The sequence below is a fragment of the Natator depressus genome, chromosome 21 (assembly GCF_965152275.1).
Source record: "Natator depressus isolate rNatDep1 chromosome 21, rNatDep2.hap1, whole genome shotgun sequence".
In the NCBI taxonomy this organism is placed as follows: domain Eukaryota; kingdom Metazoa; phylum Chordata; order Testudines; family Cheloniidae; genus Natator; species Natator depressus.
The window spans coordinates 17,799,079-17,827,029 of NC_134254.1; the positions used below are offsets into that span (position 1 = coordinate 17,799,079).

A 27,951-nucleotide genomic window follows, 5' to 3' on the forward strand; every position below is an offset into this window, starting at 1 on the left:
AAACCCTTCTTGTTACTTTTAACATCTCTTGCTAGCTGCAACTCCAGGTGTGATTTGGCCTTCCTGATTTCACTCCTGCATGCCCGAGCAAATTTTTATACTCATCCCTGGTCATTTGTCCAATCTTCCACTTCTTGTAAGCTTCTTTTTTGTATTTAAGATCAGCAAGGATTTCATTGTTAAGCCAAGCTGGTCGCCTGCCATATTTACTATGCTTTCTAAACATCGGGATAGTTTGTCCCTGTAACCTCATTAAGGATTCTTTAAAATACAGCCAGCTTATTTTACTTTACTTTCTGCTTATTTCAGGATGTTTACAGAAGTTGGAGAGGTATAGGAAAAGTATAGTGCTTGGGGACAGTGAGGTCACAAGATGGGAGAGTCACTCCTTCCTCCTTTTAACGAGCATGGTCGACAACTCTGTCTAGTTCACTGTGGAGGGGGTGTGAGCTTTGATTCTTCAAAGCGTTGGCCCAAGTGCAGCACCATTCCTGCACTCTCCTCAGGAGCAGAGGGGGAATGGCTCTGTTCTTTTTTGAGCAATGTTCCATCTGACTATACTCTCTTCTCTATCCAAACAGCTATCACCTGCTGCCTCAGCACTCCCTCAGCACCATCTTCAGATTTTCATGTTTGGCTTTCCCTCTTCCACTCTTCTCAGTTTCCCATCCTCATCCTTGGTGACCTCGATCTCCAAATTGATACCCCTCTGCCCCACACCTGACTACTTGTCCTCCTGTCTTTATGGTTTTAAACCATGATGTAGCTTGCTCACTTACCAAAATGGCCACTCACCTGATTTTGTTTTCACTAAAAGCTGTTCCTTCTTGATTTCCCTGTATCCAAAGGCTTCTTCAGTCAGAAGATCTGTCCTGGTAAAGAAGGGATGTGAAAGCAGCAATTTTATCAAATGGAAAAAGAGAAAGTTGATAGTAGTGATTTGATAGTAAATTAGCAGTTATACAGTGCAGACCATTGATAAGGCAGAAAGTAAAAGCATGAATGAAAAAAATGTGCAGTAAGATGTTAGTTGGCTAATTTATAATCCATTTGACAGATCTCAAAAAGTAACTAATTGCATCCGATGAAGTGAGCTGTAGCTCACGAAAGCTTATGCTCAAATAAATTGGTTAGTCTGTAAGGTGCCACAAGTACTCCTTTTCTTTTTGCGAATACAGACTAACACGGCTGTTACTCTGAAACCTAAATGGAGACTCATCATCTGAAAACATTTTTAATAGTAAGTGTAACTAACTTTTCTAGGGACATGCTGGATTCTTCATCTCTTGGAGTGTTTAAATCAGGAATGGATGTTTGTTTCTAAAAGACATGCTGTAACTCACAAGAAGTTATGGGCTTAAAGTCCTGCACTTAGGAAGGAAGAATCCCATGCACCGCTACAGGCTGGGGACTGACTGGCTAAGCAACAGTTCTGCAGAGAAGGACCTGGGGATTACAGTGGATGAGAAATCAGCAGAGTGCCCTTGTTGCCAAGACGGCGAGCGGCATATTGGGCTGCATTAGTAGGAGCATTGCCAGCAGATAGAGGGAAGTGATTATTCCCCTCTATTAGGCACTGGTGAGGCTACACCTGGAGTATTGTGTCCAGTTTTGTCCCCCTACTACAGAAGGGATGTGGACAAATTGGAGAGAGTCCAGCGGAGGGCAACGAAAATGATTAGGGGGCTGAGGCACATGACTTACAAGAAGAGGCTGAGAGAACTGGGGTTATTTAGTCTGCAGAAGAGAAGAGCGAGGGGGGATTTGATAGCAGCCTTCAACTACCTGACTGAGGGGGACCAAAAAGGGTGGAGCTAGGCTGTTCTCAGTGGTGGCAGATGATGGAACAAGAAGCAATGGTCTCAAGTTGCAGTAGGGGAGGTCTAGGTTGGATATTAGGAAACACTATTTCACTAGGAGGGTGGTGAAGCACTGGAATGGGTTACCTAGGGACATGGTGGAATCTTCATCCTTAGAGGTTTTTAAGGCCTGGCTTGACAAAGCCTTGCCTGGGATGATTTAGTTGGTGTTGGTCCTGCTTTTAGCAGGGGATTGGACTAGATGACTTCTTGAGGTCTCTTCCAACCCTAATATTCTATGATGTGGGAATCACTGGGTAAAGTTCTCTGGCCTGGCCTCTGCAGGAGGTCAGACTAAATGATTTTAGTGGTGCCATCTGGCCTTAAGTTTTATGAATCCTCTTTCTCAGACTGCCAGTCAGTCTCATTGTATATGATCCACTCACCTTCTGCATCCCACTTCTCTATAATCCTCAGGCTGTTGACTTCTTACACTCTTCTTACCCTCTTTCTTTTGCACCCTCATTCTGCTTTCTCCATCACCTTTGACTCCTGTTCCCCTCTCTTCTACTGTAAAGTGCATCCCAGTAACCCACAGCACTGGCTCAGTCTGTTTACTCCACTCCTGCGTTGCCTGCACCTTCACAGGAAGTCCCAGGACTGCACTGATTTCCTCCACTACTGGATTATTTTCTTCTCCTTCAACTCTGGCAGTTCCGTGGCCAAGCAACAATCCTTCCTTACTGAATCCTTATCCATAACTGTTTAATCTCATCTTTGACAAGAGAAGCTCAGGTGCTTTTCTCTGAATCATACACGTCTAGTACTGACACTGCCACCTTTAGCCATATACAGGCTTCAGGAAAAAAAATCTGCTTCACAAGTCACATCCTGAAGACCTCATTAAGGGCCTGTGCATGCTGACAGGAGATCCTCAACAGCTTGCAGGAGCAGGCTTTGTGGTTCTGTATGCTAGCCATTTATCCAAGAGTCAATAGAAACAGAGTCATCAGGTTTACAATAGAGACATGAAACCAATTATAAACTGAAGCACAATCTCAGTATTTCACCTGCACACACATGAGTACTGTGGCTTCTCAGAGTTTAATATGTCCACAGTTGATGGATCCTTTAAAGCCCTTAGAAAAAATATTTGATCCAAAATAACACCTCTTACAAAATAACAAAAGGAAGATGGAAGGTTGGCATTGCTAAGTGGGCCAGAGTTAAGGTTGACTGGGTACCTTAACTGTGCATTTCTCTATTTTCATATGTTTTTCATGCAAGTTTAACCTTGGCTCTGAAATTCCTGGCTTTTTAGTAGAACTATGAAGTTCTTTTAAGGATAAAAATCCTTACATTACTGATCTGTCCCTTCAATCTTAACTCTAGCTTAATGGAACTTTTTGTGTGGTGTGTTTATAAAGACAGGCATGAGATGGTTGCTCCACACAACCCATAATGTGTCAGGCAGCCAGTCCAAGGGGAAGAGTTGGGGGGAACTCTCCTTCCCTCCTCGCTTCTGCGTGTCAGCTGACACAGGTGCTGACTTTTATTTTTCACAGTGGGTGCTCTACCCCAGGCCCCACTCCTGCTTGGCTTCTTCCCCAAGGCACTGCCCTTGCTCCACCTCTTCCTGCCCAGTCCCCTCCCCTAAGGCCTCCTGCCTGCCCACTGCTCCCTCCTCTCTGCCCCCGATGACCCTCCCCCCGCCTGCCCACCCACTGTCCCTTCTCTCTGCCCCCTCCCCCAGATGCTCACCAAATAGCTGGTCAGGCGGCCAGCACCAGGGCAAAACCACTGTGGATAGTGGGTGCTGAGCACTGCCTTATTTTTTTCCCTGGGTGCTTGAGCCCTGGAGCACCCACGGAGTCTGCGCTTATGCCAGGTGATGTTAGTGAGTCTGCTGTTCATCTTAGGTTAAATACCAACCATTAAGCTTCTGTTGTGTCAAATCTCATCTGGCTTCTTCCAAAATACAGTTTCCCTGAGGCATCCTTCTACACAAAAGAAACACTTATGCTGTCTTCTCTACACACATGTGTATGCGCGTACGCACACATGCTGAATTCTCCAAGGGAATTCCTTCATCTCTATCTTTTCCCTTTTTACATACACTGAAAAGGCAGAGTACTCTGCAGGGACAACTTTTAAGAGCAAGCACTGGGTTTTTGGTCTGACCTCTGGAAAATAAACCATTATCTCCCTTGCTTTTAATTTGTAGCTTTCAGAAAAAGATAAACCATATGTGGATATCCAAGGGTTGACAGCCTCTACTATGGAAATCCTGCTGGACTTTGTGTATACAGAAACGGTTCATGTGACGGTAGAAAATGTCCAGGAATTGCTCCCAGCAGCATGTCTGCTTCAGCTGAAAGGTAATTGCAAACCAATTAACCATGCAGATTGTACAGTTGATGCTGTTTAGGGCTCTGGAATGTCTGACTTGTAAGTAAAGGAAAGATTACAGAAGGCAGAATAGGGTGCTGGGCTGTTTCCAGACCCAAGTCTTTTTGTGTTGAAATTGCATAATAGCCGTTTGTCAAATGTGCTGCTGTATGTACTCTGTTCTCACTGATAAGAAAGTTTAACCCTCGTGGAGAAATGGTGATAAAACAAATAATTGTCCCAGGGCATCTCTCACTCTAAGCTCTTATAGATCCCCGAGCTCTGTAAGGCTTCCTTTTGAGTCTCTCCTATATTTGTCAAGTTATTTTTAATATGTATAAATAGTCAGTGGTCTAAACATACTGTCTGTTGCTTTATTTTTTCCTGGCCCCTGAAGAAATGTTTGCCTATATGCCTCTTCGTGTGTGCATACCTCTAAGCAAGGTTTTGGGGTTGACATTTCAATATAGACTAGAGCTTGGTTTTCTAAATTACTTTCCAAAGCAGGGATTGGATAGCAGAAGTGCATGAGCTCACTCACTCATCTCATTTCTCTAGGTGTGAAGCAGGCTTGTTGTGAGTTCTTGGAAAGCCAGCTGGATCCATCAAACTGTTTGGGCATCCGAGATTTTGCTGAGACACACAACTGCGTTGATCTAATGCAGGCAGCAGAGGTCTTCAGCCAGAAACACTTCCCAGAGGTGGTTCAGCATGAAGAGTTCATCCTCTTAAATCAGGAAGAGGTGGAAAAGCTCATCAAATGTGATGAAATTCAGGTAAAGGTAGCAGGATTTGTTGTGCAAATCAGTGAGAGCAAAATACTGCTTGAAAACAAAGCAAATAACGGTATGTCTAGCCCTCTTCCATTTCCCCCACATTGGTTAGTTCATAAAACTCTTGGAATGGCTATCAGGCAGGCTTTGAATGCTCTACTGAAATCTGCTTCTTACTGAATCAGCGCATATTCTGAAACTGACAGGTAGAGTGTAACCTCCCTTCTGCAGCAAGGTAGTTGTCATTGGAACATGGAGAATGAAACATTGGTTACTGTGTTCGTTACTAACTGTTATGAAAAGACCAGTACTACAAACCAAAACCAAATTACAATCAAGGAGAAAGGCCAAGGCACAACAGACATGGGGGATATTTCTCTCTGGTGTAGAACAGAAATCGTGAACTCTGGCCTGGGCTTAACAGTGGGTGATCAGCTGGGTTAACAGTTGTAGTTACAAAAATAGTTACAATGGAATATATTTATTAGGCATCAGGTTATGCTTAGGCCAGTGTTGATTGTTGTTAGGATAGTGCTTGTGGATTCTGCTTTCATCTCCAGTGTGTTCTGTACAGGCAGGAAATATCTCACTCTTCCAGAGTGAGATACCTTCCTTGCCTGTCAAATAGCTTACTGTAGTTAAAATCAAGTGACCTGTGCCCCACACTACAGGGGAAGGTGAAAAAATCCCAGGGTTACTGCCAATTTTACCTGGGGGGGAAATTCCTTTTCCACCCCAAATATGGTGATCAGGTAGACCCTGAGCATGTGGGTGAGACCCACCAACCAACTACCTGGGAAAGAATTCTTTGTAATAACTCTGAGCCTTCCCCATCTAGGGTCCATCTCCGGAGATATTTGTTAATAACAGTCGCCATTGTAGGCTACCTCGTCGTACCATCCTCTACATAAATTTATCAAGCTCAGTCTTGAAAGAGGTTAGGTTTTTGCCCTCACTACTTTTCTTGGAAGGCTGTTCCAGAACTTCACTCCTCTGATGGTTAGAAACCTTTGTCTAGTTTCAAGCCTAAACTTGTTGTTGGGCAGTGTATATCCCTTTGTTCTTGTGCCATCAATGGCCCTTAAACACCAGGGAGAGAGTGGAGTTGTTATCCTTCTGATAGCAATTATATCTCCCCTCTGCCTTCGTTTTGTTAGGCTAAACCAGCCAACCTTCTTAAGTCTCCTCTCATAAAGTAGGTTTTCTTTTCCTCTGATCATCCTAGTAGCCCTTTCCGGCACCTGTTCCAGTTTGAATTCATCTTTCTTATACATAGGAGACCAGAATTGCACACAGTTTTCCAGATGAGGTGTCATCAGTGCCTTGTATAATGGCAATGACACTTCCCTGTCTCTTCTAGAAATACGTCACCTGATGCATCCTAGGATTGTAATAGCCTTTTTCATGGCTGTATCACATTAGTGATTCATAGTCATCCTGTTATCAACCAGTCCATCTAGGTCTTTTTCTAGGTCTTTTTCCTGCTCTGTCGCTTGCAACTGATAAGTCCCCAGCTTGTAGCAAAAACTCCTGTTGTTAATCCCTAAATGCATGATCTTGCACTCTCCACTATTAAATTTCACCCCATTTCTATTACTTAGCTTTCAAGGTTCTCCAAATCTTGTATGATATTCCGGTCCTTCTCCATATTGGCAATACCTCCAATTTTGTGTCATCTGCAAAGTTTATTAGTACACTCCCACTTTCTGTCAAGGTCATTAATGAAAATGATAAATAAGATTGGTCCCAAGACTGATCCTTGAGGCGTTCCACTTGTACTCTCTCTCTCTCTCCAGCCCAATAGTTCACTTTTCAGTATAACCTGGTGTAGTTTCCCCTTTAACCACCTTTCGATTCTTGTATTAATCCTCATCTTTTCCAATTTAACTAATAATTACCCACATGGAACTGTATCATATGCTTTACTGAAATCCAGTTAGATTAGATCTACTGCTTTTTCTTTATCTAGATTAAAAGTCTTATCTCAAAGAAAGAGATCAGATTGGGTCTAGCACAATCTACCTTTTGTAAAACCGTGTTGTATTTTATACAAATTACCATTTATCTCTGTCTTTAATTATGCTCTCTTTCAGAATTTGTTCTAAAATCTTGCATACAACTGAGGTCAAACTACTGGGCTTGTAGTTTCCCAGATCATGTTTTCATTCCATTTCTTAAATATAAGCACAATAGTTGCAATTCTCTAGTCATAAGGTACAAATCCTGAGTTTATGGATTTGTTAAAAATCCTTGCTGCTGGGCTTTCAATTTCATGTGCCAGTTCCTTTAATATTCTTGGATGGAGATTATCCCAGCCTTACGATTTGGTCCCATTAAGCTGTCTGAGTTTGGCTTCTGCCTCATATGTGATAATTTCTACTTCCATTTCCTTGTGCCCACTAGCCACCTGGCAGCTCCCCCCAAGATCCCCATTAGCTTTATTGAAAACTGAGGCAAAGTATTCATTTAGGTGTTGGGCCATACCTAAATTATCTTTAATCTTCATGCCGGATTCCCCCTTCTTTTGTTTTCTTCTTTATATATATATATATATATATATATATATATATATATATATATATATATATATATGACTAAAGAACTGTTTATAATGGTTTTTAATTTCCTTTGCAAGATCCAGCTCTGCTTAGCTTTTGGCAGTTCCCACTTTATCCCTAAACCTCCAGACCTCCAAGAGGTAGCTTTTCTTGCTAATCCATCCCTTCTTCCATGCCTTGTAGGCTTTCTGATTTCTCTTAATAACCTGTTTGAGATGCTTGGGCTGCAACCCTTCCTTATGAGGTTCCCCCCCGTCCCCCCTTGCTTGGGATGCAAGTTCCAGGTGGTTTCTGCAACTTTGACTTAAAGTAGTTCCAAGCCTCCTTCACATTTGCTGTTGCATACGTCAGCTCTAGTCAGAGAGGAGAGCTTACAGATATTGTGGCTCCAAAAGCAGAGGAGCCTTTCATGTTTCTTTCATGTCCAGGAGAGCTGGCTGTATTTCAAGGAATCCCTGTTGAGGTTACAGGGACAAACCATCCCGATGAGTCGAAAGAATAGTAAACATGGCAAGCGATCAGCTTGGCTTAATGGTGAAATCCTAGCGGATCTTAAACATAAAAAAGAAGCTTACAAGAAGTGGAAGGTTGGACATATGACCAGGGAAGAGTATAAAAATATTGCTCGGGCATGTAGGAAAGATATAAGGAGGGCCAAATCGCACCTGGAGCTGCAGCTAGCAAGAGATGTCAAGAGTAACAAGAAGGGTTTCTTCAGGTATGTTGGCAACAAGAAGAAAGCCAAGGAAAGTGTGGGCCCCTTACTGAATGAGGGAGGCAACCTAGTGACAGAGGATGTGGAAAAAGCTAATGTACTCAATGCTTTTTTTGCCTCTGTTTTCACTAACAAGGTCAGCTCCCAGACTGCTGCGCTGGGCATCACAGAATGGGGAAGAGATGGCCAGCCCTCTGTGGAGATAGAGGTGGTTAGGGACTATTTAGAAAAGCTGGACGTGCACAAGTCCATGGGGCCGGACGAGTTACATCCGAGAGTGCTGAAGGAATTGGCGGCTGTGATTGCAGAGCCCTTGGCCATTATCTTTGAAAACTCGTGGCGAACGGGGGAAGTCCCGGATGACTGGAAAAAGGCTAATGTAGTGCCAATCTTTAAAAAAGGGAAGAAGGAGGATCCTGGGAACTACAGGCCAGTCAGCCTCACCTCAGTCCCTGGAAAAATCATGGAGCAGGTCCTCAAAGAATCAATCCTGAAGCACTTACATGAGAGGAAAGTGATCAGGAACAGTCAGCATGGATTCACCAAGGGAAGGTCATGCCTGACTAATCTAATCGCCTTTTATGATGAGATTACTGGTTCTGTGGATGAAGGGAAAGCAGTGGATGTATTGTTTCTTGACTTTAGCAAAGCTTTTGACACGGTCTCCCACAGTATTCTTGTCAGCAAGTTAAGGAAGTATGGGCTGGATGAATGCACTATAAGGTGGGTAGAAAGCTGGCTAGATTGTCGGGCTCAACGGGTAGTGATAAATGGCTCCATGTCTAGTTGGCAGCCGGTGTCAAGTGGAGTGCCCCAGGGGTCGGTCCTGGGGCCGGTTTTGTTCAATATCTTCATAAATGATCTGGAGGATGGTGTGGATTGCACTCTCAGCAAATTTGCAGATGATACTAAACTGGGAGGAGTGGTAGATACGCTGGAGGGGAGGGATAGGATACAGAAGGACCTAGACAAATTGGAGGATTGGGCCAAAAGAAATCTGATGAGGTTCAATAAGGATAAGTGCAGGGTCCTGCACTTAGGATGGAAGAATCCAATGCACCGCTACAGACTAGGGACCGAATGGCTCGGCAGCAGTTCTGCGGAAAAGGACCTAGGGGTGACAGTGGACGAGAAGCTGGATATGAGTCAACAGTGTGCCCTTGTTGCCAAGAAGGCCAATGGCATTTTGGGATGTATAAGTAGGGGCATAGCCAGCAGATCGAGGGATGTGATCGTTCCCCTCTATTCGACACTGGTGAGGCCTCATCTGGAGTACTGTGTCCAGTTTTGGGCCCCACACTACAAGAAGGATGTGGATAAATTGGAGAGAGTCCAGCGAAGGGCAACAAAAATGATTAGGGGTCTAGAGCACATGACTTATGAGGAGAGGCTGAGGGAGCTGGGATTGTTTAGTCTGCAGAAGAGAAGAATGAGGGGGGATTTGATAGCTGCTTTCAACTACCTGAAAGGGGGTTCCAAAGAGGATGGCTCTAGACTGTTCTAAATGGTAGCAGATGACAGAACGAGGAGTAATGGTCTCAAGTTGCAATGGGGGAGGTTTAGATTGGATATTAGGAAAAACTTTTTCACTAAGAGGGTGGTGAAACACTGGAATGCGTTACCTAGGGAGGTGGTGGAATCTCCTTCCTTAGAGGTTTTTAAGGTCAGGCTTGACAAAGCCCTGGCTGGGATGATTTAACTGGGAATTGGTCCTGCTTCGAGCAGGGGGTTGGACTAGATGACCTTCTGGGGTCCCTTCCAACCCTGATATTCTATGATTCTATGTTAAGAGCATTTTCTGCAAATAAATTAATAGCATTTACTACCCAGTGTTTTTGGTTGACCTAGAGAGCTCTCTGTGGTTCTTGTGCAGAGCATCTTTTTCTCCATTTCCTGAAGAAGCTATCAGACATTCCAAAAACAATTGGTGTTGGTGCACAGTGTCTGATTTCAAAAATACATTTAGGTCTTTAATTTCTATCCGTCATTCTTTGTATGCTACTGAGCAGCATACGAATACATGCACCATCCCCATGAATGTGGGATTCTTCCACCTAGGTGAGCAGTAAACCACAGGAGTGTTTAGGCACAAGTTTGAAATATAGACAGTATAGAGCCAATACTTATAACCTTAAATACAAAAATGATACACGCATACAGATAGCATAATCATAACCAGCAAACCATAACTGTGTCTTAGACACCTTATTTGACCCCCTTTATACAAGATTTGGTGCCACTACAGGCCTTGATTGCAACAATGATCTATACAGTCCCAGTTCATGTCAATAACGTTACAGTTGGTGAAGATTATAAAATTACATCTCTAAAAAATCCTTGCATAGATTTTTAGATGCACAATCATCTTTAGCCTTAAATGCTGGATCTTCAGATATAGTTTTTAAAATACATCTTTTAAAAGACCACCTTGTTTAAAATACACATTTTAATTACTATAGTAAAAGAAAAGTTGCTTCTGAAGTCTTCCTGTCCTTTGTCCATCCCTTTCTCCCCTTACACACTGCCCCTGCCCCCATTCAAGAGAACCCTTAAGGGGACAACACCCCTTTCCTTCCAGATAGTTCATCAGATAGTCAGAAGTGAAGAAAGGGAAATTCTTTGTCCAACTATCTGCGAACCCTCTAGAAAAATCAGTACATAGTAAGACATAAAATCCATTGTTATGCCTAAAATCTTTGGAAACCTATTTTTTAAAGTTGGTGAAATTTCATAAACATGTCTATTGTTATGGAGATCACACAAAGTAAATTAGTGTTCCCTTTTTCTAAAAGCAATGAACATTGTTGTGAACACAGTAAACCCCTGTGACTGATTAATTTAAATAATGTCTTTGATTCAGTGAGTTAAATATGTAGTAATCTGGAATTATTGCTTTATGAAGGCTTAAGAGTACATTTAAAATATAAAATCACCTTAGAAATACTGATTAAGAAAATGTAAAACAGAGAAGAGCTGCATCATGTATTCCATAATATTTAATGTTGTATTCAGCAAGACAGCTGACTCGCCCTTACTAAGTTTTTTGCAAATAAATCTCTGACAGATTTCAGGGTATATCAAAAAACCTGTGACTGACATTTTTTTTATTCCCAAATTTAGTGCTTTTAATTAGGTACCTTCTGCATGTCCAGTCTTCACCATCTGGGATGCACTGGAAAACATGCCCCATTTTCTTTAGAAAGAAATTGCTGAAGAGTAGTTTTTTTTTTTTTTTTCTTTTTTTTCTTCTCAAATGTCATTTGCTTCATTTGGGTTCAGGGATTTGGCTGGAAGAGGGTGAGCAGGGAAGGGGAGGGAAGAGAGGAGGGAGACATGTGGGAGAGGGCGGGGCCTGGGCAGAGTGGGGGCGGGGTCTGGGGCACAGCAGGAGTGACGTATGGGCGGGACCACAGGCTGAAGAGGTGGGCTGGGGAGCTAGCCTCCCCAAGTGGCAGCTTCACCCACCCGTCCATGACAGCAGGTAAGAGTGGGTCAGCTCCCGCACAGCCAGTGTGCACTGCAGTCTCCTTAGACAGGGGGCCATGTTCACAGAGCCGAATGCGCTGGTGCCGTGCATTCTGCGTGGTGGAGAGGGTACAGGGCTCTCTGCAGGGAACTGTGACTCTCCGCCACCGTGTGGCGGGCCAGGTGGCTTGGTATCCTTGTTGCCTCATCCTCTTCCCTCCCCACGGCTGCAAACCCAGGCTGCCATTGGGCATAGGGGCACCAGTTTAATAATACTGTGGAGGCCCCATAAATCCTAAGGACGGCCCTGATGTCCGCAGCACTGTCTTGGAACTTCTGTCTTCTCCACACCTACATGTTGTGGGGCTGGGTGGTTCCACAAAGGTCTCAGTGAAGGAGGAGTCTCTTCTACATAGCTCTTGCCCAAAGGGTGCTTTGGGTGGAGGAATAACCCTGACTGGGTCCCTTTTTCCCTAGGGTATGCCTGTTTGTAGAAATGCAAAAACAGTTCAGTTGGAGAGAGAGAGAGATGCGGATGGCAGGGGGTGCCACTGAAATGGTCATTAGTTAGGTCTACTGTGATTCCCATGCTAAGGTTCACAAAGCTGGATGGGGAGCTGTAGCGGGGCGACAACTCACCGGTGCGGTGCCTCCTGTCGGTCATCCTGGGAATTAGCTCTTCCGGCCAGGATCGCCCTCTGCAGGCTGGTGTCTCTCACCTGCCGCTGGCCCCCATGTCCCTCCCGGACCCTAGTGCCTTCCTCGTCAGGGTTCTGCCCCAGCAGTAACCCACAATCCGAGTCTCCCCATCCAGGGGATTCCCCCAACCCTCTACCCCCACCTTGCCTCAGTGGCCACTGCCAGTCACAATCTAGCCCCCGCTCCCTGGGGCAGACTGTAGTCTATGAACCACTCATCATCGGCAAGGGGGTTTGAACCAGCTGCCTCTGCCTATCTCTGGGCTGCCCCTCTGCAGCCCCAGTACCCTTTCATAGGCCTTTAACTAGGCCTGCAGCCAGGGGCTTTGCTGGGCTGGAGCTCCCTCTGCCCTTCCCTAGCACTGGGCCACCCTAGGTACCCTTCTTAGCTTCCCAGGCAGCCAGGTCCTTCTCTCTCTAGGAAGCTAGAGAGAGTGTCTGTCCTCACTTCCGGCCCACAGCCCTCTTATAAGGGCCAGCTGGACCCTGATTAAGATGGCCACAGCTGTGGCTGCTTTCCCAATCAGCCTGCTTTTCCCATTCACAGCCCTCTCCTGGGCTGCTTTAACCCCATCAGGGCAGGAGCGGAGTAGTCACCCTGCTACAGGAGCCCTAACTGGTTAGGAAGGACCAAGTTAGTGCTGATTACTGGTTAGATAGTGAAGGTGAGTCAGTGACAGAGATGATGAAACAACTTGAGAAACTAAATTGTACTATGTCACCAGGTCAAGATGGTGCTGAAAGAGGCTTAATTAAAAGCAGCCACCCTCCAGTTGACCTGCTGTTAACATTAACTGAATTGTGATCGTCTAGCCTGACCTTGTGTATAACGCAGGCCGTAAAACTTCCACTCCAAAAAATTCTTAGTATCTTTTAGAAAAACATCCAACCTTAATTTAAAAATAGCCAGTGATGGAGAATCCACCATGATCGTTGGTAAATTGTTCTGATGATTAATTACACTGACTGTTGAAAAATATATGACTTATTTCCTGTCTGAATTTGTCTAACTTTAATTTCTAGCCATTGGATTGTGTTATATCTTTCTCTGCTAGATTGAAGAGCCCATTATTAAATATTTGTTCCCCATGTAGGTACTTATAGGCTGCGATCAAGTCACTCCTTAACCTTCTTTTTGTTAAGCTAAATAGATTGAGTTCCTTGAGTCTATTTCTGTAAAGCATGTTTTCTAATCCGTTAATCATTCTTGTGGTTCTTATCTGAACCCCTTTCAGTTTATCAGTATCCTCCTTTCTGTGGGCACCAGAACTGGACACAGTATTTCAGCAGCAATCACATCGGTGCCAAGGACAGCGCTAAAATAATCATTCTTCTCCTACTTGAGATTCCCCTGTTTATGCATCCAAGGATTGTATTAGCCCAGGGGTCTCAAACTCAATTTACCTTAGGGCCAGTGCCAGTCCTCAAATGCTCCCAGTGGGCCAATAACGTAACTGAAGATGGTGTTCACGCCTCCTCCCAGCCTGTTTCCCACCCTTTTCCCTCGCTCCCTTGGCCTCATGCCGCCCTGGCTGACTCTGCCCGGCGACTAGTGACGCTGCCTCCATGGCTGACCTTGCCCAGCAACTAGTGATGGTATGTCTGTCCCTCTCCCCCAGCCAATGGGAGCTGGGGCGGTGGGGGCGGCGCCTGCAGCAGACAGCTGGCAGCATGGCTGCATTATTCTCTCCTCTGTGGCTCCGCCAGCAACAGCAGGGATAGGGAACCGCTTGCAGGGAGCCGAGTTGAATGACACCTTGCCAAGTTCAACCCCTGGGAGGGTCCCAGGAGCAGCAGGATGGAGCAATGTTGAGGGGACGGGCATGTAAATCTCTCCTGCCGCTCCCCTCCTGCCTCACTCTCCCGGCCGGCAGCCATGAGGGCTGGATGAAAAAACTTTTTTAAAAGTTTCCATGGCCCTCAGTGGGGAGGTTCTCGGGCCGCAGATGGCCCGTGGGCCTGGACTTTGAGACCTCTGTATTAGCCCCTTTGGCCTTAGAATTACATTAGGAGCATATGTTCTTCGAGTGATTGCTCATGTGCATTCCAGTAGGTGTGTGCGTGCGCCGCATGCACGATCGTTGGAAGGTTTTTCCCCTAGCGGTACCCGTCGGGTCAGCTGTGGAGACCCCTGAAGTGGCACCTTCTGGCAGTGTATATAGGTCCCTGCCGACCCGCCGCCGGCTCAGTTCCTTCTTACCGCCAGTGACAGTTGTTGGAGCAGCTCAGTCTCTTGCATTCGTAAGTGCCTACATAGTGGTTCCCTTTTCTTAGTTGTTAGTTCATTATATAGTAGTTAGTTGGACTTACTTTTGGGGGGCTTCCGCCCCGCTCTAGTTTCCCCAGGCACCAGGGCATGCCTTGGTCGCAGGGGTTTAAGGCGTGCGAGAGGTGGCGAAACCTATGCCCACAGGCGATCCGCATGCTGCCTGTCTCAAGTGCCTAGGACAAGGCCATCAGACAGATAAGTGCCCAATTTGCAGGAGTTTCAAACCCAGGGCTAAGAGAGAGCTGGACTATTGTTTGAAGCGCCTCCTGAAAGAGTCGGCCCTCTGTCCACAGCTGGCACCAGAAGCGGCACCGGCATCATCAGTGCACAGCGCCCCGGCCTCGGTGTGGGATGTCCTGGCACTGAGGAAGGGTTCCTCGAAGGAGCTCCAGCAACGCTCCCCAACTTGTAAGGCCAGTGCCATGCGGCACTGCTCGCAGTCCCTGGTGCTGCATAAGAAAAAGAAGGCAGACAGGGGCCGTTCCCCCCCATCAAGAAGCCGCGAGGGGACTCCAGCGGGACACCCACGGTCTGGGCCTCAAGACCTGGCACCACTGACTCCGGCCCCAACAGGAGGCCTGTTGAGTCTGGTGCTGGTGGAATTCCTGACTCGGGAGCATTGGGAGGACGAACTCGACCTTCCATTCACGCTGGACACCTATGAGGCAGCACAGGACCGTATTGCCATGACAGCGCAGTCCCTGGCCCCACAGGTGCAGGCTCAGGCACCGACTGAAATATCTATGCTGGCACTGCATGTGGCTGCGGCACCGCCCCGGTTCATCATCATGGTAAGCCTGTGATGTTATGGCACCGCTCACCATCTCCCCGATACCGTTCCCCAGCTCCGTCCCCCCATGGTCAGGCACAGACTACTCATCCGAGTCAGACACCGAGTCTTCTGTCTCTAGACGCAGCCACTACTGTTCCCGGTCCTGGCACCGGTCCCAGCACTGCAGACTGATGGAACCATGAGGACTGGTGGTTGCCTGGCCACTCCAAGGGCAGGGCCTAGTCCAATGGCCCTTTTTGACCCCTTGGGCCTACCATCAGGCTCAGGGTCAGGGCTCCAGGCTGACATCGGTGGCATCTGAACCCCGTGGTGCCCCCTCCCCCTGCCGCAAGCAACATCACTGGCTTGCCACACCCCCAGGGCTCCTGAGGACCCTGCACGAGACAGGGACTCTGGGCTGTCACGCTCAGGCTCAGTTCTCAAACCAGCACCATCAGTGACACTAGAGCTACCTCCAGTCACAGGAGGCTCCGAAGTACCTGACTCAGCCTCCAGAGAGCCAGAAGGGCAGGAGACCCTGTCCCATGGGCCTCCTCCTTGCTAGATGAGGCAGTGGCAGGCACCACCACTACCCTACCGCGATGGATACCAAGGGACACCAGGACCTCCTTAGAAGGTTGGCCCTAAATCTCAATCTCCAGGCAGAGGAGGTCATGGAGGAATCTGACCCGATGGTGGACATTCTTGCCCCTGAAGGTCCTTCTAGGGTGGCCTTGCCCCTCATAAGAACGATCCAAAACACCAGGTACTCTGGCAGACCCAGGCCTCTATACTATCCACCACTAAAGTGGTGGAAAGATGCTATTTTGTGCTGCAGAACGGGTACGGTCACTTTTTTTTCACCCACCCCCAATTGGGGACTCTGGTGGTCGATGCTGCAAACCACAAAGAGAGGCAAGGACAGCTGGGTTCCACACCTAAGTCACAGGACGCTAAGAAGCTGGACCTTTTCAGCCGGAAGGTCTACTCGTCCAGGGGGCTCCAGCTTTGAGTGGCCAACCAGCAAGCAGTACTCAGCCGCTATGCTTTCAACTCTTGGAGCTCTTTGGCACAGGTATACAGGCCAGGCAGGGACCCTTTGGATGCAGTAGTTATCCTCCACCCTCGCATTCTCGGGTCTCTCCGCTGGTGGCTGCAACCACAAGTGGTCTGTGCAGGAGTACCCTTTGCCAAACCCCAACCTTGCTATCCCTGGTCACAGACGCCTTGGCGCTTGTTTAGGGAGTGCACCTGGGCAATATCAGAACTCAAGGCCTATGGTCCCACACAGAATTATCACTGCATATCAACGTAAGGGAGTTGAGGGCGGTTCGTCTGGCATGTCAGGCATTCCAGGCCCACCTGCAGGGTGCATGTGTGTCAGTGCTGACGGACAACACTGCAGCAATGTTCTATATAAACAAACAGGGTGGTGCTCGCTCCTCTCCCCTGTGCCAGGAAGCCCTTGAGCTGTAGGATTTTTGTATCTCCCACTCGATACTCCTAGAGGCATCCCACCTTCCAGAGCGCAAAACGAACTAGCCGATCGCCCCAGACGTTCATTTCACGGTCACGAATGGTCCCTCAGGCTGGACATCGCACACTTGATTTTCCAGAGGTGGGGTTCTCCCCACATCGACCTGTTCGCGACGTGGAGCAACAGGAAGTGCCAGCGGTTCTGTTTTCCTGAACCACAGCTCAGGCTCCATCGTGAACGCCTTTCATGGACGAGTCACCTGCTGTACTCATTCCCGCCCTTCCCTCTCATACACAAAGTCCTCTTCAAGACTTGCCAAGATGGGGCTTCCTTGATCCTCGTAGCGCCAGCGTGGCCCCACCAGCACTGTTTCACCATGTTGATGAACCTCTCGGTGGACAGGCCAGTGGTGCTTCTTGTATGCCTGACCCTAATCACACAGGACCACAGCCATCTGCAACACCCCAATCTGGAGTCCCTCCACTTCATGGTGTGGAAACGCCATGGCTGAACTCTCTTGAGCTTCATTATTCAGACCCAGGTCCTGCTGGGAAGTAGGAAGCCCTCTACTAGTGCCACGTACCTGGCAAAGTAGAAGCGTTTTTCCATCTGGTCTCGACAAAGGGGAAGCGAACCACACCACAGCTAGCGTCAGTTCCCCTTGTTTTGGACTACCTGTTATACCTTAAGCAGCAGGGGTTGGCAATATCCTCTCTCAGGGTACACCTTGCTGCCATTTCGGCTTTTCACCCGGGAGCAGCGGGTGGGTCAGTCTTCAGTAATCCCATGGTGTGCAGGTTTCTCAAGGGCTTAGACAGACTTTATCCCCAGGTACGACGACCCATTCCCCAGTTGGACCTTAACCTAGTCCTGTCCGTACTCATGGGGACCCCCTTTCGAGCCCATGGCAACCTGCCCTCTATCCTACTTCTCCTGGAAGGTGGACTTTCTGGTGGCCATAACCTTGGCCAGAAGGGTATCCGAGCTCAGAGCGCTGACTTCCGAGCCTCCCAAACGGTATTTTATAAAGACAGGGTGCAGCTCTGCCCCCACCCTGCGTTTCTGCCAAAGATAGTCTTCCAGTTTCATGTGAACCAAGACCTATTTTTACTTAGGTTCTTCCCTAAGACCCATGCCAGTAACAGAGAGTACATGTTCCATTCCCTGGATGTTAGGCGTCCCCTAGCATTCTACATTGAGCGCACAACGCCATTTCGTAAGTCATTGCAGCTCTTTATTGCAGTCGCAGAAAGGTTGAGGGGGCTCCCGATCTCGTCCCAGCGCATTTCATCACGGATCATGTCCTGTATCAGGACTTGCTATGACCTGGCAAAACTTCCAGCCCCTCCGCTTATGGTGCACTCCACGAGAGTGCAGGCATCGTCTGCAGCATTCCTGGCTCAGGTCCCTATCCAGGGCATATGCATGGCAGCAACATGGTCTTCCATCCACATCTTCACGTCACACTACACCATTACCCAGCAGGCGAGGGACGATGTATCCTTTGGCAGGGCAGTCCTGCACTCAAGTCAAGGCATAATGCATCCACTGCTTTCCCCTCATCCACAGAGCCAGTTATCTCATCATAGAAGGCAATTAGGTTAGTCAGGCATGACTTGCCCTTGGTGAATCCATGCTGACTGTTCCTCATCACTTTCCTCTCTCTGAGTGCTTCAAAATGGATTCCTTGAGGACCTGCTCCATGATTTTTCCTGGGGCTGGAGTATTGTGTCCAGCTGTGATCCCACCACTACAGAAGGGATGTGAACAAATTGGAGAGAGTCCAGCAGAGGGCAATGGAAATTATTAGGGGGTGGGGGCATATTACTTATGAGGAGAGGCTGAGGGAACTGGGCTTATTTAGTCTGCAGAAGAGAAGAGTGAGGGGGGATTTGATCGCAGCCTTCAACTACCTGAAGGAGGATTCCAAAGGGAATGGAGCTAGGCTGTTTTCAGTGGTGGCAGATGACAGAACAAGAAGCAATGGTCTCAAGTTGCAGTAGGGGAGGTCTCGGTTGGATATTAAGAAACACTATTTCACTGGGAAGGTGGTGAAGCACTGGAATGGGTTACCTAGGGAGGTGGTAGAATCTCCATCCTTAGAGGTTTTTAAGCCCAAGCTTGACAAAGCCCTGGCTGGGATGATTTAGTTGGTGTTGGTGTTGGTCCTGCTTTAAGCAGGGGATTGGACTAGGTGACCTCCTAAGGTCTCTTCTAACTCTAATATTTTATTCTGTGATTCTATCTATAATATGTAGGGGAAAACGCTGTATGATCATGTGGGACTTCAGTTTGAATGACATCTGCTGGAGGTCTCATGATGTTAATACTGAAACATCTTTGGAATTTCTAAACATTATAGATGGCAATATCCTAACTCTCAGTGTTGCAGCAAACATGGGGGAATTCTGTGTTAGACCTTGTCTTGATAGATAAAGAGGAACTGATCACAGAACTAAAAATTAATGGGTACCTTAAGTACAAGTGATCCTAAGTTCATCACATTTATAATGTGGAAGCAGAATAAAGTTCAAACCAGTTATATATACTTGGTGTTTTAATAGGGCCAAGTTCATAAAGTTGAAAATAATTATAAGATTGATCAGCTGGGAGGAAGAATTTAATCAGAAAAATATAAATGATAATTGGGAATCATTTAAGAACACATTACAAGATACCCCAAAAAATACAATCCTGTAACTGAGGAAGAAGGCCATACTGGTGAAAAAACTGACCTGGTTTAGAGAGGAAGTAAAGGTAGCTTTTAAAAAAAATGAATATATAACAAATGGAAGAAAGGGGAAGTTGATAGTAATGAATATAAATCAGAAGTTGGGAACTGTAGAAAATTTATAAGGGATATAAGGAGATGTCTATGGCTAGCAGAATTAAGGACAATAGGGAATTTATTAAATATATTAGGAACAAAAACAATCCTGACTAATATTTCCATTACTAGACGGAAATGGTAAAATTATCAGTAATAATGCAGAAAAGTAGAAGTGTTCAATAAATATTTCTGTACTGTATATGGGGAAAAACATGATATAATCTTATCATATGCTGCTGCTTAACACTCTTTTCATTCCATTAGTATCTCAGGAGGATGTGAAAGGGGGTTCCAAAGAGGATGGATCTACACTGTTCTCAGTGGTAGCAGATGACAGAACAAGGAGTAATGGTCTCAAGTTGCAGTGGGGGAGGTTTAGGTTGGATATTAGGAAAAACTTTTTCACTAGGAGGGTGGTGAAACACTGGAATGCGTTACCTAGGGAGGTGGTGGAATCTCCTTCCTTAGATATTTTTAAGGTCAGGCTTGACGACAAAGCCCTGGCTGGGATGATTTAGTTGGGGATTGGTCCTGCTTTGAGCAGGGGGTTGGACTAGATGACCTCCTGAGGTCCCTTCCAACCCTGATATTCTATGATTCTGTGTGAAACAGAAGCTACTAAAGTTAGACATTTTGAAATGTAGGTCCAGATAGCTTGCATCCAAGAGTTTTAAGAGAGCTGGCTGAGGATCTTGCTGGATCATTAATGTTGATTTTCAATAAGTCTTGGAGAATTGGGAAGGTTCCAGAAGACTGAAAGACAGCTAATGTTGTGCCAGTTGTTATAAAAGGTAAACGGATGACCTTGATAATTATAGGCCTGTCAGTCTGACTCGATCCTGGGCAAGATATTGGAGTGGCTGATATGGGACTTAAGGGAGGGTAATGTAATTAGTGCACATCAACATGGGTTTTATGGAAAATAGATCCTGTCAAACTGACTTGATACCTTTTTTATAATGAGATTACAAGTTTGGTTGATAAAGAATCATAGAATCATAGAATCATAGAATATCAGGGTTGGAAGGGACCCCAGAAGGTCATCTAGTCCAACCCCCTGCTCGAAGCAGGACCAATTCCCAGTTAAATCATCCCAGCCAGGGCTTTGTCAAGCCTGACCTTAAAAACCTCTAAGGAAGGAGATTCTACCACCTCCCTAGGTAACGCATTCCAGTGTTTCACCAAGGTAATTGTGTTGCCATAATAAAGTCTATGTAAAAGTAAAGTAAGGTGTTTGACTTGGTACCACACACAATATTGATTAAAAAACTGGAATGATATAAAAGAACATAACACACATTAAATGGATTAAAAATTGGCTGATAGGGAATATTCATGAAGCAGGTGTTGCCAGTGTGGATCAGCAGGGATCAGTTCTTGGCCCTACACTATTTAACATTTTTATCAGTGACCTGGAAGAAAACACAATCATCATTCATAAAGTTTACAGATGACCCAAAAATAGGGGGAGTGGTAATAATGAAGGGGACAGGTTAGTGATTCAGAGCAGTTGGTATCACTTGCGAGATTGGGCGCAAGTGTAATATATATATGCGTGTGTGTGTGTGTTTTAATACAGTTAAATGTAAATGTGAACATCTAGAACAAAGGATGTAGGCCATACTTACAGGATGGGGGGCTCTATCACACGAAGCAGTGACTGAAAAAAGATTTTGGGGATAATGATGTGAATATGAGCTCCCAGCATGATGCTGTGATCAAAAGAGCTAATGCAATCTTGTGATATATGAACAAGAGAATCTTGAGTAGGAGTAGAGAAGTTGTTTTACTTCCGTGTTTGACACTGATGCAACTGCTGCTGGAATACCGTGTCCAATCCTGGTGTCCATAATTCAAGACAGCTGTGGATAAATTGGAGAGGGTTTAGAGAAGAGCCATGAGAATGATTAAAGGGTTAGAAAATATGCCTTATAGTGAAAGACTGGAAGAGCTCAATGTGTTTGGATTAATAAAGAGAAGGTTAAGGGGTGACTTGGTTACAGTCTGTAAGTATTTAAATGACAAATATTTAATAAAGTGCTCTTCAATCTAGCAGAGAAAGGTGATCCAATATGATCATAGAATCATAGAATATCACGGTTGGAAGGGACCTCAGGAGGTCATCTAGTCCAACCCCCGGCAGGTTGGACAAAGCAGGACCAATCCCCAACTAAATCATCCCAGCCAGTGCTTTTTCAAGCCTGACCTTAAAAACCTCAAAGGAAGGAGATTCCACCACCTCCCTAGGTAACCCATTCCAGTGCTTCACTACTCTCCTAGTGGAAAAAGTTTTTCCTAATATCCAACCTAAACCTCCCCCACTGCAACTTGAGACCATTACTCCTTGTTCTGTTGTCAGGTACCACTTTCAATGGCTGGAAGTTGAACCTAGACAAAGACAGAGCATTTTTAAATTTTGTAAATTTTTAACAGTAAGGCTAATTAACTATTAGAAAAATTTGCCAAGGGTCATGGAGGATCCTCTATCATTCTGACATTTTTTAAATCAAGATTAGATGTTTTTCTAAAAGATACGCTCTAGGATTTGTTTCTATGGCCTATGTTATACAGGAGGTCAGACTAGATCATTGGTTTCAACCTGTGGTCCGTGAACCTCTAGGGGGTCTGCAGACTATATCTGAGATTTCCAAAGGGATCCACCCTTCCATTTAAAAATTTTTAGGGGTCCACAAATGAAAATAGGTTGAAAACCACTGGACTAGATGGTCACAGTGGTCCCTTCTGGCGCTGGAATCTATGAATCTGTTTTTTTCAGGTCATTGATAAAAATGTTAAATAGCATAGAGGAAAGAACCAATACCTGACGAGCCCTATTCAGAACTCACCTGCTCAATGAATATTTCTTGTTTACAATTACATATTGGGACCTATAAGTTAGATAGCTTTTAACCAATTTAATGTGTGGCATGATGATTTTATATCTTTCTAGTCTTTTTATCAAAATGTCATGCAGTATCAAGTCAAACTCATTAGAGTTCTAAGAATATTCATTTACATCAACACTGTTAGCTTTTTCCATCAAACTTGTAATCTCATCAAAAAAAGATATCTAGTTAATTTGACAGGATCTATTTTCCATAAGCCCATATTGATTTGTAGTAATTATATTACCACCCTTTAATTCTTTATTAATCAAGTCGTGTATCAGCTGCTCCATTATTTTGCTTGGGATCGATGTCAGGCTGACACATCTATAATTACCCAGGTCATCCTGTTTATCCTTTTTAACAACTAGCACAACATTACCTTTCTTCCAGTCTTTTTGAACTTTCCTGTCCTTTGAGTTTGATTGAAAATCAACATTAATGGTCCAGCAAGCTCCTCAGCCAGCTCTTTTAAAAACTCTTCAATGGAAGTAATCCAGACCTGCTGATCTTAAAATGCCTAAATTTAGTAGCTGCTGTTCGACATCCTCCTGAGGTTCTTTCCATTCCACTAGTGTGTTATATGATATAACTACATCATCAGTGTTTTTTCCCTAATATAGAACAGAAGAATTTTGTGAACACTTCTGTCTTTTCTGCACTGTTATTGATACTTCTACCATTTCCATCTTATAATGGACCAATACCATTGTTAGGATTCTTTTTGATCCTAATATATTTAAAAGGAGGAGGAGGGCTTTAAACTAGGTTCACCGGGGGAAGGAGACCAAAGCCCTGAGGTAAGTGGGAAAGCGGGATACCGGGAGGAAGCACAGGCAGGAATGTCTGTGAGGGGAGGGCTCCTGCCTCATACTGGGAATGAGGGGCGATCAACAGGTTATCTCAAGTGCTTATATACAAATGCACAAAGCCTTGGAAACAAGCAGGGAGAACTGGAGGTCCTGGTGATGTCAAGGAACTATGACGTGATTGGAATAACAGAGACTTGGTGGGATAGCTCACATGACTGGAGTACAGTCATGGATGGTTATAAACTGTTCAGGAAGGACAGGCAGGGCAGAAAAGGTGGGGGAGTAGCACTGTATGTAAGGGAGCAGTATGACTGCTCAGAGCTCCGGTACGAAACTGTGGAAAAACCTGAGTGTCTCTGGATTAAGTTTAGAAGTGTGTGCAACAAGAGTGATGTAGTGGTGGGAGTCTGCTATAGACCACCGGACCAGGGGAATGAGGTGGATGAGGCTTTCTTCTGGCAACTCACGGAAGCTACTAGATCGCATGCCCTGATTCTCATGGGTGACTTTAATTTTCCTGATATCTGCTGGGAGAGCAATACAGCGGTGCATAGACAATCCAGGAAGTTTTTGGAAAGCGTAGGGGACAATTTTCTGGCGCAAGTGCTAGGGGAGCCAACTAGGGGGGGCGCTTTTCTTGACCTGCTGCTCACAAACCGGGTAGAATTAGTGGGGGAAGCAAAAGTGGATGGGAATCTGGGAGGCAGTGACCATGAGTTGGTTGAGTTCAGGATCCTGACGCAGGGAAGAAAGGTAAGCAGCAGGATACGGACCCTGGACTTCAGGAAAGCAGACTTCGACTCCCTCAGGGAACGGATGGGTAGGATCCCCTGGGGGACTATCATGAAGGGGAAGGGAGTCCAGGAGAGCTGGCTGTATTTCAAGGAATCCCTGTTGAGGTTACAGGGACAAACCATCCCGATGAGTCGAAAGAATAGTAAACATGGCAAGCGACCAGCTTGGCTTAATGGTGAAATCCTAGCGGATCTTAAACATAAAAAAGAAGCTTACAAGAAGTGGAAGGTTGGACATATGACCAGGGAAGAGTATAAAAATATTGCTCGGGCATGTAGGAAAGATATCAGGAGGGCCAAATCGCACCTGGAGCTGCAGCTAGCAAGAGATGTCAAGAGTAACAAGAAGGGTTTCTTCAGGTATGTTGGCAACAAGAAGAAAGCCAAGGAAAGTGTGGGCCCCTTACTGAATGAGGGAGGCAACCTAGTGACAGAGGATGTGGAAAAAGCTAATGTACTCAATGCTTTTTTTGCCTCTGTTTTCACTAACAAGGTCAGCTCCCAGACTGCTGCGCTGGGCATCACAGAATGGGGAAGAGATGGCCAGCCCTCTGTGGAGATAGAGGTGGTTAGGGACTATTTAGAAAAGCTGGACGTGCACAAGTCCATGGGGCCGGACGAGTTACATCCGAGAGTGCTGAAGGAATTGGCGGCTGTGATTGCAGAGCCCTTGGCCATTATCTTTGAAAACTCGTGGCGAACGGGGGAAGTCCCGGATGACTGGAAAAAGGCTAATGTAGTGCCAATCTTTAAAAAAGGGAAGAAGGAGGATCCTGGGAACTACAGGCCAGTCAGCCTCACCTCAGTCCCTGGAAAAATCATGGAGCAGGTCCTCAAAGAATCAATCCTGAAGCACTTACATGAGAGGAAAGTGATCAGGAACAGTCAGCATGGATTCACCAAGGGAAGGTCATGCCTGACTAATCTAATCGCCTTTTATGATGAGATTACTGGTTCTGTGGATGAAGGGAAAGCAGTGGATGTATTGTTTCTTGACTTTAGCAAAGCTTTTGACACGGTCTCCCACAGTATTCTTGTCAGCAAGTTAAGGAAGTATGGGCTGGATGAATGCACTATAAGGTGGGTAGAAAGCTGGCTAGATTGTCGGGCTCAACGGGTAGTGATAAATGGCTCCATGTCTAGTTGGCAGCCGGTGTCAAGTGGAGTGCCCCAGGGGTCGGTCCTGGGGCCGGTTTTGTTCAATATCTTCATAAATGATCTGGAGGATGGTGTGGATTGCACTCTCAGCAAATTTGCAGATGATACTAAACTGGGAGGAGTGGTAGATACGCTGGAGGGGAGGGATAGGATACAGAAGGACCTAGACAAATTGGAGGATTGGGCCAAAAGAAATCTGATGAGGTTCAATAAGGATAAGTGCAGGGTCCTGCACTTAGGATGGAAGAATCCAATGCACCGCTACAGACTAGGGACCGAATGGCTCGGCAGCAGTTCTGCGGAAAAGGACCTAGGGGTGACAGTGGACGAGAAGCTGGATATGAGTCAACAGTGTGCCCTTGTTGCCAAGAAGGCCAATGGCATTTTGGGATGTATAAGTAGGGGCATAGCCAGCAGATCGAGGGATGTGATCGTTCCCCTCTATTCGACACTGGTGAGGCCTCATCTGGAGTACTGTGTCCAGTTTTGGGCCCCACACTACAAGAAGGATGTGGATAAATTGGAGAGAGTCCAGCGAAGGGCAACAAAAATGATTAGGGGTCTAGAGCACATGACTTATGAGGAGAGGCTGAGGGAGCTGGGATTGTTTAGTCTGCAGAAGAGAAGAATGAGGGGGGATTTGATAGCTGCTTTCAACTACCTGAAAGGGGGTTCCAAAGAGGATGGCTCTAGACTGTTCTAAATGGTAGCAGATGACAGAACGAGGAGTAATGGTCTCAAGTTGCAATGGGGGAGGTTTAGATTGGATATTAGGAAAAACTTTTTCACTAAGAGGGTGGTGAAACACTGGAATGCGTTACCTAGGGAGGTGGTGGAATCTCCTTCCTTAGAGGTTTTTAAGGTCAGACTTGACAAAGCCCTGGCTGGGATGATTTAACTGGGAATTGGTCCTGCTTCGAGCAGGGGGTTGGACTAGATGACCTTCTGGGGTCCCTTCCAACCCTGATATTCTATGATTCTATGAAAACACTCCTCCTTATTGTCCTTAATTCTGCTGACCATTTCTCCTTTTCTCCCTTTCTTCTCTTATCAATTTTCTATAATTGTTAGCATCTGATTTATATTCATTACTATTAACTTCCCCTTCCTTCCATTTGTATTTCCATTCCATTTATATATTTATTTTGTATACCTGCTTTCACTTCCCCTCTAAATCAGTATTTTTAACTAGTGCAGCCTGTCTTCCTCAATTGTGGGATTGTGGCTTTTGGGAATCTAGAAAAGTGTTGTTAATTCCCAAATATTCACATTTTTCTGATTCTTCCTCCCAGCTGATTTGGCTAATAATTGTTTCCAGCTTTGTAAAATTGGTTCCTTTTTAAAGCATCAAGTATGTGTATCACTGGTCTATAGTTTAATCTGCTTCCACATTATAAATGTAATCAACTTATGATCCCTTGTTCCTAAGCTACTGTGTATTTTTAGTTCTGTGATCAGTTCCTCTTTATCAAGACAAGGTGATAAAGGGGGGAGGGATAGCTCAGTGGTTTGAGCATTGGCCTGCTAAACCCAGGGTTGTGAGTTCAATCCTTGAGGGGGCCATTTAGGGAACTGGGGCAAAAATTGGGGATTGGTCCTGCTTTGAGCAGGGGTTTGGACTAGATGACCTCCTGAGGTCCCTTCCAACCCTGATATTCTATGATTCCATGATAAGGTCTAATACAGAATTCCCCCATGTTGGATGCAACGCTTTTTGAATTAGGAAATTCTCATCTATTGTGTTTGGAAATTCCAAGGATGTTTCAATACTGACAGTATGAGACCTCTGGCAGATGTCACTGAAATTCAAGTCCCATGTGATCACATAATTTTTTTTTCCCTATACTTTATAGATAGGTGCAAAAGGAGACAATCATCCTGTTCTATAATGTGATTTGTGGGTCTGTAGCAGACACCACTAATATCCCATATTGTGCTTTATCTGTTAGGACATTGATCAGGGTGGGTTTGATTGAAATCACTAGTCAGGAAGACTCGATTTAATCATGGATTTCTACATAAAAGTTCATTCTTGTTGGGTGTTATAACCTTAATACATATTCTTCACAACTGAGAGGTAGATGAAGGTTCCATTTTTACAAGGTACACGCTATACATTTTTAAGCAGTGATTTATTTTGAAAACTTTTCAGATTAGTTTTACAGCTATATCAGAAAATGAATGATTGTTTGGTTATTTCATTTACCAAAGGTAATGGAAGCAGATATTTATGAAGTTATTGGGAGGTGAACTATCTCCAGTTCAACAGGTTAATCAATAATATTTGGAGGATTTTTCTTGCCATGCTATATTAGGAGGAGAACATCACCAGACAGTCATTTAAATTGTTTTAACTAAAACAACAATATTATGTATTTTGGATTTTTTCTTCAACAGCAAACATATAATATTTTAACAAAACAAGCATATGAATTTTTGAATTTAGTTAAACATTCAAGTTTTTTAAAATCAGGTTTGTTTTTTGTTAAAATTGTTTTTAACTAAATAGTTAAATGAAATATTAAAAAAAAAAATTAAAATTGACTGTCAGCCAGGTC

At 45.2% G+C, this 27,951-nt stretch overlaps 1 protein-coding gene across 4 annotated transcripts in view; it reads left to right on the top strand.

The window, feature by feature from the left end:
* KLHL12 (kelch like family member 12) overlaps positions 1–27,951 on the top strand; it is a 106,778-nt gene that overhangs the window by 8,068 nt on the left and 70,759 nt on the right. For 3 of the 4 annotated variants that reach the window (XR_012636001.1, XR_012636002.1, XM_074936378.1), the window contains exons 2-3: positions 4,024–4,177; positions 4,746–4,963. The exons of the other annotated variant lie outside the window; for it this stretch is intronic. Coding sequence is in view for 1 of the 3 variants with exons in the window: in XM_074936378.1 (XP_074792479.1) it covers positions 4,024–4,177; positions 4,746–4,963 (372 nt within the window). In the remaining 2 variants the exon portion in view is untranslated. The remainder of the gene's footprint in view (positions 1–4,023; positions 4,178–4,745; positions 4,964–27,951) is intronic. 4 annotated transcript variants of the gene reach the window in all.